General features: G+C 38.3%; 3 protein-coding genes across 7 annotated transcripts in view; 1 reads left to right on the top strand and 2 right to left on the bottom strand.

The window, feature by feature from the left end:
• The window catches only part of LOC137195834 (rho GTPase-activating protein 26-like), a 111,563-nt gene extending 107,033 nt beyond the window's left edge, over window positions 1-4,530 (top strand). For all 3 annotated transcript variants that reach the window (XM_067608478.1, XM_067608479.1, XM_067608480.1), the window contains exon 24: window positions 2,343-4,530. In XM_067608478.1, the coding sequence (XP_067464579.1) occupies window positions 2,343-2,431 (89 nt within the window). In that variant the 3' untranslated portion in view covers window positions 2,432-4,530. The remainder of the gene's footprint in view (window positions 1-2,342) is intronic.
• yipf5 (Yip1 domain family, member 5) overlaps window positions 1-17,375 on the bottom strand; it is a 145,800-nt gene that overhangs the window by 12,603 nt on the left and 115,822 nt on the right. The gene's annotated exons all lie outside the window — the stretch shown is intronic.
• LOC137195833 (glucocorticoid receptor-like) overlaps window positions 6,626-17,375 on the bottom strand; it is a 76,526-nt gene continuing 65,776 nt past the window's right edge. For all 3 annotated transcript variants that reach the window (XM_067608475.1, XM_067608477.1, XM_067608474.1), the window contains 3 exons: window positions 16,202-16,332; window positions 12,113-12,270; window positions 6,626-11,601 (listed from right to left, as the gene is read on the bottom strand). In XM_067608475.1, the coding sequence (XP_067464576.1) occupies window positions 11,449-11,601; window positions 12,113-12,270; window positions 16,202-16,332 (442 nt within the window). In that variant the 3' untranslated portion in view covers window positions 6,626-11,448. The remainder of the gene's footprint in view (window positions 11,602-12,112; window positions 12,271-16,201; window positions 16,333-17,375) is intronic.

Here is a 17,375-nt window from a genome sequence, read left to right as displayed (position 1 = left end):
TTGATATGGATTCTGTTCTTTGGTCATAACAGTTGACACATGGTGTCTCAGACCCCCAGACTCTAAATAGAGTTAGCTGCGATCTTTCAGTGTTATAATACTGGCTCAGTTTATTAGGGTTGAAGCAAGTTGCGTATGTCAATACCATTGACATTATCGGTTATCACTTTATGTTCTATGTACAGCAGATATGTATGTATGTATGTATATTTATGTGAGTATGTATGAGTTTTTTTTAGGGTAGGTTAGGGGTAAGATGTGAGAAGGTGTATGTATGTATGTATATAAATATGTATGTATATCTGGGCCTGTATATTCATTTACATTTATTATGGTGACTTAGAGTGACTTAACATGTGTGGTTTTTGTGGATCAGTCATATTATTGTTACACTTTACTGACTAATCCTTATAAATATAGTGTCTTGTTTTATTACTTTTACTCACTGCTGTATTGCTGATTGTATATCTACATTCCTTTGGTTTAAATAATAATAAAAATTTGATCACAAAAAAAAAAACAACAAAAAAAAAATAGAATTAGCTGCGTAAAGAGGGTTATGTAAAACTGAGCACTGTCATCGGAGCCCTTTGGGTCAAAATGTGACCTCGGCGACATGTAATCCATATAGTGGTATCTCAACACCCCAGTTCGTTCATGACTAGTCGAAGATGAAGCAACCCAGCTGTCACCACAGAGCTCATACTGCAGCGTCATAATGTTTTTTTAGCAGTCGTAAGAATACTGTTACAGGTCAATCTACAAATGTGTTTATTTTAGCTGTTATATAGAATATTTCCACAGTTTTTACTACGTTGCACAACATTTTAATTAAAAAAGAAAGATGAAAGATGGTGTGTGCTGTCTCATGTTCAGTTCACATTTAATTTCTTTTTCTTTGATGTAACTGTGGTGACATGGTCTGCAGCATTTGTGAGTTAGATTCTCTGCGAGGACTGTGGTGAACACATAATTTATCTCAATACAATTTACTGTTGACACAATGTTCCTTTTAACTTCCTGTTTTTTGTCCTTTAACCAATACACCGCATGCCACAGCAACACACAATTACAGTACTTTGCTTCTTTAAAATTAAAGTATCATTGTAGTTCATACATGGCAAACTCTGCAGTATTAACACTCCAATAGTACATAACAATAGTCATAATGATTGCATAGAGCCCAGCGGGTGTCAGGGTGGAAATCTGCAATCAATTGAATAATTCCTGTGCATTAATTATTAGTTTGTGTTCTCAAATTACTTGATTGTTGGTCCTGAATAAGTAATTTCTGCTCACAAATTATATTAAGTATATACATTAGTAAATACATTAATTAAAGGTATTGTTACCATTTTAACATTTGAGATGCTCTAATCAACATTTTGTGTATTGACTGTTGGTAAAATGACTATGTGTAATGGATCAGAGGTTGCTTGTAGTGAGCAACACACAGAGAATTATTAATCTCCAGTGACTCTGTAGTTTGTCTTTCAACTACAACTGAGCCAGAGGGCAAGTGAATATTAGACTTACATTCATTAGATGGACAGACACACGTGTCCAAATGAATTCAAATGTTACTCTGTGTCTGCTGTACACGTAAAAAGGAAACTGTTTGCTGACAAGTTCACCACAAGAACTTTACAAGTTGATGATAATGTATGTTCTGCTTGTTCCTCAGCCCCCAAGTGACAAAAAAAGAATTAATTCTGTTATAAGAAATGTTAGAGGTAACACTGAGCTAAAGCTGTCAAAGTGTATTATACCTTTCTGATAACAGCCAAAGCTGAGCAGTATTGCTGAAACATCCAACTGTATAAACAAAAAGTGTCGAGGGACGAAGGTAATGTAATTACGGTTTTAATATTAATTCAATAGGCATCTCAATACCAAGACACAGCCACTGTAAATAATATATGACCATAATCACTTATTTGCTTGGTTTTCCATCTTTTACCAAAACACCATTTCAGTGTTAGTGTTCAGTAAGCTAGTTCTCACCTTCATTTACAGCTGACTAAAAAGTTGATACTGTATTGAAAAGCCGATCAGATGTGGAAGGTTATTTGATCTTCGCCTGTCTGGAGTTTGACATCCCTCACCCAGGCTCATTCTGCTCTACTTCATGCACATTTATCAGCAGCTATTGGTGTGTGCCAGAAATGTCTGCTCAAAATATTCAGAAGTGAAACACTTGAATAATGAGCAAGATGTGAAACTGCCCTGTTCTCACAAGCATATGTGCTTGTATACACGTTTAAGTGACTCATATTTATGTATGTTGTTTTTGCTTCTGTTGTGTGTTTAAATAAAATCAATGTTTCTTTCTCTCTCCCTAGTGCATGCCTCCAGGGAGCCTGGCTGGCTGGAAGGGACTTTGGACGGTCGAACAGGACTGATACCGGAAAACTATGTGGAGTTTTTATAGTCCAGGGCCTAGAGAAAGACCTGAACAGGACCTACTGGACTGGAGTAGACCAAACTGGACTGCAAAGGATTAGATTTGTCTGCACAGACTTCTTTAGATCGTATACAATACTGGACTGGACCATTGTTGATGACTAGACTGGGAATTGAAACTGGACCAAGCAGAACCATATTGAATGGATATGATGCAGGAACGGAGTGAATTGGACTGGGGTGAGACCCCTGAGTTGCACTGGAAAAAAAAAAAAAAAAAAGACAACCCACTGTGGTTCCGGCTGTTATTGGATTAGTGTGGATGGCTTCCCAAGTCCTGGTGAAGATGATGTGGTAATGAACCTGGAATGTGTGTGTGTGAGTGTGTGTGTGTGTCAGAAAGACCAGAGTTGAGGGGTATAAACTTGTAAAAATGAGTTGGTATTTCTGAGCTGTGAGGCTTGAGATTTTTCAGCCCTTGCTGGCTTTTTTTTTTTTTAACTGTACTGCCACTGCTTGGAGCATCTTCTCTTTTTATCAGTGAGAAATAGAGATATCTTCCTGCAGAGATGATGGGGATGATGACAGGGAACATAACGAAAAGCAAGTGGCCTTTAACTTTGGACTTGCTAGTTCAACTCCTCACTGTGCGCTGTTTGAAGGATTGCTAATCCCATCGCGGGACTTGATTGGGTTTGGTTTGTACAACTGTAAATGTGTTTGTCAGCACTTGCTCTGGCTGTCCGGTAATTCCCCTGGACAAGACTCAACCTGGCTAATGTTTCAGAGCTCCAGTTCAGCAGCAGGAGCCCCAGGGCAGATCAGCACAGGATGAGGTCGCCTCAAAAACAGTTAGCCAAAAGGTCAGCGTTGGGTTCCTCCTTATTTGTAATGCCTCTCCTTGCAGAGCCCTCACAAAAAATGTGAAAAATCTCAAACAAACTCCACAAGCAGATCAGCAGTTTACAATGAAGCGTAGGAGTAACAACTGATTCCTGCTGGTTAAATCCAGCTGTGAGGCCTCGCTCAGCTTCCCCAGCTTAATTTTTTTTATTGTTGGCATTGTTACCAGTGGAAATAATTGGATTCAGTTTTGTATAAGGAGCCGCGTTTGCACTATTTCAATTCATTTAGGGAAATCTCATCAACTACGATGTTTTATTTTTTAAATCACAAAGTCCTGTGTGTTCCAAACCTCAATGCCCTTTTTCAACCTTAGAAATACATATAATTGAGTCTGCGTCTTTTCCTGCTGGTTTTAACCATCAGGCAGATCAAATCTGATCAAAAAGTCTTCTGATTCAATTGGTTGCATTACTGCAGATGCTTCAATTTTCAACTTGGATGGAATGAGCAAAAAACTGAGGTCATTTCATACCCAAAATATGACCCACAGTCGTCTGTGTTGTGTCATTGGCCAACACAAGATGATGCCAATAATGTAATTATCTGAAGTGGGTGGATATTTACATTTGGATCCAGGGTTAACAGCCAAGGCTGTCACTCATAAGTAAATTAAATGCAGATGTGGGTTTTAAAGAAGCTCTGACATTTGAAGAAAAATATACATTTTTCAGAATTTTTCAGATAAGTGTATGAAAGCTGGTCTGCTGTGGGGCTCTGATGAATGTCCTCATTTCCTGAGTCAAAGCTTTTTCCTTGAACCACTTGGAGAACGTCTGTTATCAGCTTTTCTGGAAAAAAAAAGTTTTTAGTTGATCTTTGTTCTTTCTTTTAGGACAGAATATTGAATGAACATTTTAGCATTTTAACGGGAAAATCAAATGGGAGAGAAAAAAAGACTTAAATGTGAAATGAGACTACTTTGTTCATATCTAAACTTTTTATTTATGAGACTTTCTTAAAGGCGCAATCCTGAACTGTATTCTTTTTGAGGTGTTTTATTGACATTGTAAATAAATACACAGCATTTGATAAGGTATAATTTTTTTAAGTATGAAATTTTATATTTGTATTTTTAGCATACTAACTTAATTCCTTTATTCCATCTTTGTTGCCCAGATTTTTGTATCATTTAAGTCTATCTACAGCCTTAAATATTCTTTCAGATGTTTTGGTGAATTGACAAGATTGTGCAGAATTAAAGATAAATGTTGAAGAGCTGCAGCTGGTCTCTTTGATTTTTCTTTCTGATTTAATACCTTGCTTGTATATGTATACTATGGCTGTATTCACACATGTTGCAGGTCTTCCTTTGTATTTTAATGTGACTGCAGTGTTTAAGAAATCACAGGAATGGAATCAACAATGGAACCGCTGTGATCAATGGATTAGCTTGCGGCTGCAAATTAAATTTGTGTGGTGCTTTCATGTGGAGTACAACTTCAAATTTGAACTTTGAGGGACCAGAGAGAGAGAGAGAGTCCAAAATGGAGGAAGCTATCACATTAACTATGATGCATGACCTGAAAGTAATCATTATGTCACCAAGCTTCCACAACAACCTCTTTTTTGAGGATGCAGAAGTTAATTTCACTTAATTTCACTGCTTGTTTTTGGTGTGGTACCTTTATCGATCTAAACTTCATGGTGATCTTTCCTACAGTCAAATCTAATGACTGTAAAAGGAAGCCTTGTTTGTTACCATGATACAGTATTACCATACCTTACTATATCCTTTGTAGTAATTATTGCATTGTCTGTGCTGCTAACAGGAACTTGTACCATATATTTTCTGCAAAAAACATTACTGAGTAAAGCATGACAATTTACTCATTAAGCTGAAACTGTGCTGTAAAAGAAAGCCTTGTTTATTTCTATGGTATTACCAGGCTTTTACTATATAATTTGTAATAGATCATTCCCTTTACCATGCAATCAACACGAACTTGTACCATATATATTCTGCAATGTTACTAAGTAAAACATGACAGTTTACTCATTGTCAACCTTGGATAACTGCAACTGTAACTTGAATTGATTGGTAATAGAGGAAGTGTTTCTAAGAATTGTTCGCCTACTTTCCTAGGAAGTACACAATTTTATCTGAGTTATTGCAAACCTAAAATGGTCATAATTACACGGTACTTAGTTGAATTGATGGGTATTAGTAGAGGTGTTTCCAAGAATTGTCTACTTTCCCAGGAAGTATGCAATTATATCTGAGTTCTTACCACTCTAAATTGGTCACAACTACACAGTACTTACTTGAGTTGATGGGAAATAGTGGAGGTTTTTTTAGTATTTCAGCTGTAGCTTATCTGTATTTATCTACTTATTACTAGTGCTATTTACTCAATAATATACTATAATTTACCATATATTTACAGGGTAAATACTTAGAAATTAGGGGACTGTGAAAGGATGGGTTACCAACTTCATAATTTCAAACTAATCCAAATTTTAGATCCAATTTTACCTAGTGCTGCTAAGATTAAGTTTAAAAGTTTAAAGAAAGTACTGAACTTTGGCCTACTGGCCCTAAATTCTTTCTCTAACACTTGTATCCATGTATCCTTACAATAATACTGGTTAATATAGGAACTCTGGCTTTTTTTGCTGTTAAAGAAATAGTTTGACACTTTACAAATATGCCTATTTGATCTCTTGCTGGGAGTTAGATGTCAGGATTGATACCATTGCCTGTGGAGGCAATTAGCCTAGCTTAGCATAAAGACTAACAGCAGGGGGAAACAACTAGCTGACTTGCTCCAAAGTTCAAAAACATGCCTACATAATCTCTAAACCTCACTAATTAACACATTGTATCTCATCTGCTAACTTCACAAGCAAGTAGAAATATAAAAATGATATGGGGTTTAGAGGAAGAACTATTTCTTCTTTCTGCCCACTCTCCCATGTATCACCTCTACTGCTTGCATGGCAACAAGAATCTGGGAAGTCACTGCACCCAGCTGTTGTTTTACATTTCTGTGTATGACTTAAACAAACAAGATACATGTTAATTAGTGAGGTTTAGAGGTGCAGGTAGGTGTATTTTTGAAGTTTGGACAGAGCCCCGGCTTTCAGTCTTCATGCTAAGCTAATCTAATTGCATTCTTACTCCATACTTAACACACAGACATGAGAGTAGTGTTCTCATCTAACACCTGGCAAGGAAGTGAATATGTGGATTGCAAAATGCCCAATTGTTACTTTAAATGATCAGTTTTATATTTTAGTGCATGTTATTAGCAACATTTCCAGTTCATCTTCAGTAATTGGGATCTGAGAGAAAGAATAAAACCACTGGAGCTGAGCGTTGAAAAACAGGAAACTTTATTGTGTAGATGTTTGAACTAAAGAGAAATCAGTTCTTCCGAATGTCCACTTTAAACCAGCGATGACAAAAAACATCATCCAAGTTGTTACCAACACAATGCCAAATCCAATGTCAAAGAACCACACAGATAACTTAATTCAACATTTAATCAAATAGGTGAAAATATCGACACTGACTACAGAAGAGGTGTAATACAGAAGTAATACAAACTATTGTTTTTTTTCAAACAAACATTTTATATTTTTTTGTTTTTACATTGGATTACATTTACATAACTGAAATACGAACAAAACAGACTTCAATGAAAGCCATAGCCATATATACCAGTGAAACATGATCTGCCCTTAATCTTTAAAGATAATATTTGCATGTATTTTATACAAAATAGACTTTTATCAACCAGTATGAGGGTAGTGCAATTCCATCAGGCTCTGGTAGATTTACTTTCATAAAGGAGATTCAACCTTTTTTTTTTTTGTTTTCTATTTTAAAGTGACCAGTAAATCCTCACAGCAATATACATGGGATCCAAAGCCTAGACCTTTACAAAATATACCTTTCAAATAAAATAAGAAGTACTAGAAGTTGGATAATAAGTGCTACTTAAAATGTAACTGCTTGAATACTTCTTTTTGTTTGTTAAATCTTTTTTTTTTTTTCTTTTCTCCTCTGCTTTGGTCACTGATATAACGCAAAACCTTGTCCAGTCCGTGTCACCTTCCATCCCTCCCTCCCTCCCTCCCTCGTTTCCTTATAACTTTAAAACACAGTAAGCATTCATGTAGACTTTCCCAACGACTCGTAGAATTTACATTTACTTCACAAGACAAACATGTTTAACACTTCCTAATGTATTCAACACGTCTACCTTTTATCAAACACAAACCAACAAACAGAAAAATATTTACTTTCTTGACTCGTTCAATGTACAAAAAGGATTGAATAAAATTATTCATATCAAAGATGATCAAGTTGATGTATTCAAAATCGCAGAAAATATTGTTTTTTTATAATTTTATTTTTTACAATAAATCAATCTCGAAAAGCATTGATATTTGTCAAGGTTCTATTTCCTGATTTAAAATCTTATTTCTATGGCTCTCTGTCTCCCTTTCGCAAGGCCTTTATTCGAACATGTAGCTGAAAGGTAAAAGAGAAAAATGTATAGGAGTATAGAGGTTGGTTATGTCCATGTAAAAAATATTTTGTAATAATAGACACTGTTTACATTGCACTGGATATGTCAGCTCTGCTATATACACCTATGGCCATTTAGAGATGAGCAGGGATATGGTTACATCTACACGTTAAAGCTGGTTTTCTGAAGCACCACCACCTGGAAACAACTGTAATACTGTATGCAAAAGTTACCCAAACAAACAGACAGTTTAGTCAAATCTTCCCCAGAATATTCAACAATGACGTGAGCGGCTTGAAACCCATGTTCTTTACAGCACAAGGCCACGAGACCAAGTTAGCGGGTAAAGCTGAAAGCCTGCACTGTACACGAAACAAACCCTGCTGCGAGTGACCATCCTTTGGCAGAATGGCTGATTAAAAACATGATGGCTCTTATTGAATGGTGGCTTGTATGTGTCCAGAGCCTGCTGTGCTGTTAGCTGTAAGTAACACACAAATGACTGGTCTCTATGGCAACCTGCTACCTGGTCTGTTAACTGCCATTCAGAGTTATATGCTGCGGAGGGACGAGTACCATTCAGAGTAAACAGCTGAAAATCTATACGGTCGACATTTTAGGCAAAGACGCCTGGTAGTTACAAGAAACACGGAGGAAAATAGAACTGCATCTGCTATGAGTGTGTGTGTGTGTGTGTGTGTGTGTGTGTGTGTGTGTGTGTGTGTGTGTGTGTGTGTGTGTGTGTGTGGTGGGGTGGGGTGGGGTGGGGGGGGTTATTGTGTTTGCGCTTCCAGCAGAAGCCAATATACAAACTGCACTGCTGATGTGTTTTGCTTTGGCCATCATATAAGCTGGTACAAACATGTTTTCACATTACAAATGTACCAAATGTTGACTCCACCTGTTTGACAGCAGTAGAAATTACAGCCTCCTTTGCAATTTCAAAAATACAATATTTTGTGCATCTCAAAATAAAGGCTATCATACACTTATAACTCGGATGATAACAATCAGTACTTTTAAGCTGGTGTAGGTGTGACACAAGAACTCAGATCTTTCTCATAAATGAGCACCCTGAAGCAAAGTTACAACAACCACATAATGTCGAATCACAACAGAATCACTCTTTCACAATCTCCAAGAAAAAAAAAAAAAAAAGACATATAAACTTGCTATTACATTTGGCACTAGTGGAACACATCCAAGTGATGTAGTCACTCATAGCCTGAGCTTTGATTCACAAATTATTTGGACCAAACTGCACCTTCTTCCAAAAAATATTTAAACTTTAGAGGTGAAATCATGTGCTCAGAACAGAGGTTCAATCTCAAAGTACTTTTGAGATTTTTGAGTATTCTCACATATTTTCACATCTCATAAACAAAATGTTTGTTTGTTTGTTTTTAATTAGTCTTTTCTTTTCCTCAGTTCCTGTTCTGTTTGTGCAAATACTTTGAGATGAAGCTGATTAAAGGGTATATTTAATAAGAGAAACACAATGCTTATGCCACAAATCAGGGGTACTACATGGTAAAGTTACTTATGTCCAGAGAATTCAGATGGAGTCAGTTAAACCTCCAAATACTTTTTTTTTATTAAGAGTTGTCTAGCACTGACTGTGCATGTGGTACCTTTTCTTGAAAAGCCAACCAGTCCGGTATTATGGAAGGAGTTATTTCCATTCCTATTTGACTTTGCTGTGATTTCTGAGAGGGGGAACAGGCTGTCTGGCCAGGTGTGTCACGCTCCTGGTGGAGCTCCATGAAACCACATTTTAAAAATAAAGTTGCATGAAACCAGTTACTAAACTAGAGCCTCCGAATGAATGCAGCTGGCAAAGAAAGGACGGTTCTGACATCAAGCCAGGTTTGCTTGAATCATTACGGCTGTTCACCAACACACAGCCCTTTTGACACCTTGGATGTGTTTTTCAAATGCAGTTTAGTTCTGAAAAACCCCATTGTGCGACTGCATCTGTGGAAATTGCAGGTCCACAAACAAATTTCATTGACAAATCACTTCTTATAAGATCTAAACCCAAATGTTAAGTCAGTCAGTCTGCCTTTAAATATTACAACACACCAGACATGCCTTGTTCAAATCCAATTCAACACAAAACTGGTAGTATTTCGATGCATTTTTAACATTATATTTGGTTATATAATTTGGGTACTGTAACTTTCAATACAATGTGATAGTGTGACTGATAGGGAGATGCTGTATTTTTTTTAAATAGACTTTACATGGAGAAAAGTGACAAACACAGGACATGTGTTTTGGGACTTAATCAGCACTTTGCTGACTTTTTGTGTGATTCTTTAACTTTCCAAGACCTAAAAATGAAGCATATTTCATACTGCTCTACACAGTTCGAATCTGTACCATAGGCTGTCTTCCATACGTTCACGTCTGGGGATCAGAACCGATAGAAGAGCTGCCCGCATAAAAAACACCAACATGGCAGCTTGGAAAGAAAACAGAAATTGCCAGCATGGAAAAACTAAAACAGACAAAATATGTGGAGGGATGTCAAGGTTAGATTCTTATGCAAAAGAACATAACAGTTTAGAGAGGATGGCTATGAAGAGCTTCAAAAGCTAAAAGGCACTGGTTTTCCCTTCTCAGATACATCCTGTGTAAACATTTAACTGAGTGGTTGTGTGTCTGCGAATACATTGTATGTTTGTGTGTGTGTAACTGTGACTTTTAAAATCGTGACTTTTCCATGTGTGGTCAAAACTGCATGTCCGCATAAAATAAACAGAATATTCCTCTACTGTAGCTATTTTTTTTTCTTTTTTTTTTTTTCTTTCATTGGTCAGGTATATAAATCTGATTTGTATCATTTCAGGAAAGATAACTGATTCACAGATGACAACAGTTCATCCTCAATGTCCTCAGGTCCAGAACAAAAAAAAAAAAATTCTCTCATGTAATGAGTATGTTTATGATTTTTCTATGTTTTTGTTTATCCCCTTTATCGCCAACAGTCCTCTGGAAACCAGAACAAGTGAACACTCACTACATTCTCTGCGCAGTGGAGCTGGGAAGGGCAAATGGAGACAAGCTGGGCAGGTGAACAGAGGAACTGTAGGCCTGAACTTCGGGCACGCTTCTAATCCGGCAACTTGGAGAGTATGTTAGGTGTCATGTTGAGGGAGGAAAAGGTGTTTCGAGGTGTTGGCTTGTCAGTGAAAACAGCAGTAAAACACTGGAGGCAGGAGAGAGTTAGAGGCAGGCGGCCACCAGAAGAAAAAAGCATTAGAAATCTGAGGACAGGGCCATGGACGGAGGAGAGGGGGGCTGACGATTGCCCAAAATGCATGCTGCCATGAGACATCCTGAGCCAACATATTTCCCCTGGAGGCCAAATTCTTCTCGGCTTGCCAAGAGGAAGGGCTACAGGTCGGCGGTAGGGTTTCCTACTGTAGTTTGGCCAAACCTGGGACCGGATTAGGAGGCGTGGGGCCACAGGTATTGTGCTCCAAGATGCGGCTGAATGGCAGAGGCCTGGAGGGGCATGGCAGATTTCCTAGAGGGGGCTCGGAAAAGCTGAGGAATCCAATCAGAGCGATGGGGGAGGCAGGACGAGCCCAGGCTTGGGGGCCCAGAGAGGTACACGGGCAGGGCAGGATTTAAGGCATTGCTTCACAGATTAAGGCAGTCATTTCTGATGAAACAGCAGAGGCTGGACGCTCCCGTCTTTCAATTTTGGTATCTGGTTAGAGATGATCTCCGCCAGCATCTCCGGGAATTCCACACTGAGGGTTTTATTCACAAAGGTGTAGAAACAGATCTGGAGAAGACCGTCGACCATCTGGGGGAGAAATTCGGGGATGGGAGTGGGGATCAGAGATACAAATCAGTGAAAGCCTTTTAGATATTATAAATATTTTTTTTAATTTGTAGGATTATCTTTAAAATAGCCTTGGGTCTTTATGCAGTTGGTATGCTGCAATTAAGAGGCTTTACAGAGAGGGAGACATAGAGTGCCTGCAACTTTTTTTTTGTTTTTCATTTAATCTGACTGGAACATAATGCATTTAGTGGGATCTGTGAGTGTATTCTTCAGGCTTTACACTAATCAGTATGGTGCAGGGAACGCAGCAGAACACCAAGTTATTGATGTGCTGAAACCACAAGATTTGAAAGCAAAAAGCCTGGCTAGTGTGAAAAAGCTATGGCTATGGTACAATTGTAAACGTCTACATTCCAATTTGTAACATATAGCATATAACATATAGCATCTTTAGAACAAACAAGTGAAAAAACATACAGAATACAGTATGTTTCAGAGTGTTTGGCTTTGTTTGTGTGTGTTCTCTGACCTCCTGCATGGAGTCCAGTAGCTTAGTCAGCTGGTAGAAACGCTGCCAGTTCTGACTGGCATTTTCCTCTCTCTTGACAATGGCTTTTCCCAGCTCCTTGATATATGTCATCCTGATCTCGTCGAACACCGCCTGGCTCTTCAGGCCGTCTTTTGGTACTGCGTGCACACACACACACACACACACACACACACACAAACATAATTAATCAGGAGACACATCAGTGTGCATGTTCGCTAGCAATGGCAGAATTGTGCCTCATAAAACATAATTAAAAATGGGGGGAAAAAACATTGTTAATGTGTGACACAGAGATAATTTGAATTTTTATTTGTAATGGAGCTGCTCAGAACATCAGTGTCAACATCAAATGAACTATCAGGACCTTGTTGTTATATTAGCCTGGCAGTTAACACAGAAGTACCAAAATTTTGTCATGTAAAGGACTCATCAGACCAGCAACACAACTTTGGTGAGTGTTTGTCCAACAGATTGCCTGTCTGAGTGGAGGATATGACTTTTGAGTATGTCTACTAATCCAGCAACTCTCTGCTTTTGGTTAGTAATTATCTTTTTGTGTTATGTTACACATACAAATATATATATATGTATATAGCTCTGCCATCTGGACAGCTGGTGATGTGAACAGCTGGTTATACATCTGTCTCAGACTGAAAATCCATCAGTAATGCTGCTATTTGTCTTTGTCTGTTCTTTATCCTGTTCTCTGTTGCAACAAACAGCACATGGCATTAAAACCTCATTAAAACTTCCTGTGTGGGACCCCAACAAGGACCTTGGGAGACATTGGGTAAACACACACAGATGCATGCATGCAGCTCCTAACTAGAATGCTGTAGGTAGTGGAAAATATGCAAAACTAGAGGTAACATCAATAGCCACTGTGCAGTGCGTTTCCTAACCGGTGTGGCCTGAGTGAGAGTCTGAGAGGAGCAGTGAATGTTTGGACGCACAGCTCATGGAAATCATCAACTCTTGCATGGACTGTATTTTAAAGATCACACACGCTGAGGATTTTCACTGTGCCGGTAACCGCTAAAAAGCTAAAAACCACGAACGGCTGAAAAACATCAATATGCAGTTGTCATAACGACCATGTCAACAGATCACGCGCTCCGTGTCAGTCTGGTGCCTGGCACTGAGCCCAGGCAGAGCCACAGTCACTGGTCTAGAGATTATGCAAAGCCACAGAGGGCAGGATTGGGGTGAAATACTGTCCGATTTACATAATTAGATAAATGGGAGATAACGCCGTGCAAGTGTTGTCTGGCCTCTTGCAGGTTTGGCAGAGAGACAATTTTTAAAAGAGTAAAAACAGATTGCCCTTCCTGTTCTCTACTCTGGATTATTTAGTATAAAATGACTGAATACATTATTGTTATCTAACAGAGCTTTGGGTAGCTACTGTAACCCATTTGTGTCTTTTTTAAAACAATTATTTAAATTTTGTAGTGCTGATATTGACTCTCGGAAGTGAAATCTGACTTCTGAACTTGACAGGTCGGTCATAAATCAAAATTTCCCACAGGTGACTTTCATTTTCACTCATGTGCATGAGAAATTATTAAAACAGCTCAAACCAAAGTTGTCCTGACCTGATAGTATTTCCATCCCTGAAGGGAACAGATGGAAATAGCTCTCAGGTACGAAAACGCAACCACTGCTCAGTATGGAAATGTCATTTCCTCTGCATAACGAGCCTCTAAAGTGCATCCTTTACCCAGCCATTCACTTAAAGTGAGGTGGAAGGAAGAATGCTCTCCTCCTCGGCGACGAGACATTTACATAATTGGGAAAGTTTGATATTGTAATACTTTTGTCATGCTGTGTAGTGTTTTTCTTTTAATGGTGCTAATTACATAGCTAGACTGGTAACCCAATGCTTTTATAACTCTATTCTCTAGTCTATTATTTTACCTCTTTACCTCTTCAGAGAGAAAGGAAAGTCAAGGCTGCTGAACATTTAACTTTTTTCTCCTAGTCTTGTTAGATTACCTCCTCTAATGACTTAAAGCAACTCAAGCCAGTCACTGCCTACAAACCGAATGCATTCAGAATGAATTTAGCATACCGGAATAAATCTCTGCTGAAGCCAATTTTCACCCAAAAAACTAAAATGATCAAAATTTATTTTATTTGAGGTTTATTGAGAATGTGTTTTTATTTGTGCAATTTATAACTGCAATGATTACAGAGCAAATCTCACAACAAGATGTCCTCTGAGATAAAAAGCCTGCAGTTGAACTGATTTAACCCTGATCTGATCCTATTGTTGAACTTTTCAACCTAGGAAGTAAACTTGTTCTGTTGATGGGTGAGGAAAAACAAGTTAAAAAGTTAAAAAGTACCTGTTAGACATCTGAAGCTCCTTTTAACTGAGACAGTAACAACAGAAGATGAGCTGGTGACACTTTCACAGAAAAACAGTTTCCAGGAAAGCTTACTAAACTGTATGGAGTGATAAGGTTCTTACGAAAAGTATCTGAAAGCAAATTCCACTGTTTGACATTTTCACAGTGTTACAGATCATCAATCTGTGATGCTCAATGCATTCCAGGGTTGCAGCCACCTTTCGATAAAAGCCTTTTGATGACCACCAGAAAACTAACTCAGTCTTGTTACATCATTTAAAAGTAACAGCAAAAGAGTGAGAATTTGTGCCGCAATCTGGTCTGTGGAGTTCTATTTTGTATTGATGTCTCTGCCTCTTCAGCACACAAAGGAGTTTTGAATGAAAAAAGGAGTTTTGAAAGAGGCATTTTATCTTCAATATTGAGGGACAAACAATAAAATCTGATATTTAGCACTTATGTGCAAGGGTTTAGGCAGCTGCACTGAAATTTTTCTTCATCTAAATAACACTTCAGCTACACTTTGAGCAGCTTAAACATGGGGATAAAAAGACACCATCAAACCAAACAATGCACTCATGGCTTAATGCCAGAGACGTGTCTGAAATGTTTCAAAGATACATTCCATAATCTGAATGTAATCAAAAGGAAAATCCTTCTGAAGTTAGTGTTGACAGACACTTGAAATGTGTCTATGAAACAAGACATTTTTTAAGTGCAGCATGCGAGCACATCAGCTCAGTTTACACATCATCACGGCGCTGTAAACAGATATACCACTTGCTCTTTTTGTGTTGTGTTTATGACACAGTTGGCGCTCAAGGCATTGGTCAATACATATGTGGTTTTGAACCTGTAGTAGTAAAATCCACATGCCACACTAGTAACCACTGGCGTCACCTGATCAAGCAGTACTGAAATCTTAAGGATTGTAATTCTAAGTGTGCTCTATGTCTTCTTCTTTAAGAAGCTTTTTAGAGCTACAAGGTTGCATTGTGTCACTGCATTACTCACAAATCTTAACTAGTCACGACACAACACATGAGGCAATACTAGAGGTTCACACATGTGGCCTCAGGAACTGTACAGTAGATCAAAACCTTCAGATTATTCAAGCTGAGAAAACAAGCTGTTTGCTTTGTTGTTTACTCACTTAAAGTACAAAAACGTTTATAATGATTGAATAAGTGTATGTTTGACCCTCTTATTTTTAATGGTATAGTGAAAAATGTGGCTTACCTAAATATTACTGTAGTGCTACATACAATAGTAAAAGGTTTTCAAAGACTTAAAAGATAAATACGGTCTATGCATCTACCTACACCCAATTTTCCCTGTTTTTCAGATGCTTATAGATCCAGAGAAGCAAATCGGTCACATATTCATCTATTTGTGCGTTTACAGCATCTGATCCGCTTGCAGCAGCATTTATGAGGTATAAAAGTGTCTGCAGACGGTACACTGGACCAGATATCAGTCATTCGTGCTCTTCAATACTGCTGAACTATGAGGAGTAATTTGCATTTATGACGCAGTTTATCCCCATTCCACTCGAACTACTACCCCACTGTGACAAACTGAGCCTGCCTCACACTGCAATGTAAAGGCTTCAGCAGTATTACAAGTAAGTGATTCTGCTTTAATCCCAGAATAATTGCTGTTCCTGAAGTTTGAAAAACTCCGCTGTGACTTTTCAAAGCAACAAACATTTCGTTACCTGTGCTGAGCAGTAACAGGACCTTCATGCACAGGTACTCTTCATAGGACACCTCCAGTCTGACAAACTCATCACAGATCTTCAGCATCTGCTCGCACTGGTCGGTCATGAAGGGCAGCTTCATACGCTCTCTGAAAGGAGGGAGACAAAAGAAAAGAAGGAAAGGAGAAAGTAGAGATGAGGGGAAAAGAGATGTGAGAGATGCAGAACAGGTGGAGACAGCGGGGGAAGAAACAGAGGAAAACAGAGGCAAGACAGACAGACAGATTAGACTTAAGGCTCTTTCATTCATCCTGTTATTCAATTCTCAATAAACAGCCCCAGTAGGGAAGCGCTACAACCCTGCAGGAGAAAACCGGACTGTGAAATCAGCCCTGATGGATTTTCACACCTCACTTCCACTAACACACAGCCCACATTACTCTCTGCCTCTAAAATCAATACAGCACATTCTCCAGATCCGTAGCCTTGGGTTTAGAGCTGTCTATTCATTCTGACCGACTGCAGTGCTACTGGCAATGACTTCTTCACCTTTCATATCTATTTTTACCCCTCTCTGAGTTTTACGTGTCCCTTGGGAACAACTCTTCACAGCTCATGCCTCTTTTTCTACGTATTTCCAATGAAGAGCTGTTTGAGCTGTTTGCAGGTTGTCAACGTCAAGAGCTCAGTGTTTGTTGCACTCTTGCCATTCACTACAAAGTGGAAAACATTTACACTTAGGGCAAAAGAACACTGCACTTGGAACAAGTTCCCAATGGTCACGTCAGAGTCAGTGTTATTTAAAAACAGGAGTCATAGCCAGAGTCCCAGAAACAGAGCCAAGTATTCAGACAGAGCATTGAAAACTGTCTGCAAGTTTTGTTTACTTATTCTTTGATCAAATATATCCTGATTTAAATCCTAATTTTGCAGATTCTATACTTTATTTTGGCAAAGTTCTTGTACAGCTGCTTTTCATTGAGAAAATTTTAAACACCGGTGCATTTCGCAAGTTTGGCGTATTTTCATGACCAGAAAAAAGGCTTTTGTAGAAAAACATGTTCACATTCCTCATAGTAAGGTATTAAAACAAAATTAAAAATCAAACTCATAATAAAAATAGGGCTGCAACTAACGACTCAATCATTGGCAACTAATCAATAAACCGACTAACTGTTGCAGTTCTAATTGC

Source organism: Thunnus thynnus, chromosome 13 (assembly GCF_963924715.1).
Source record: "Thunnus thynnus chromosome 13, fThuThy2.1, whole genome shotgun sequence".
Lineage (NCBI taxonomy): Eukaryota > Metazoa > Chordata > Actinopteri > Scombriformes > Scombridae > Thunnus > Thunnus thynnus.
Note: the sequence above shows the minus strand (reverse complement) of the source record. Positions and strands in the feature narration are given on the sequence as shown.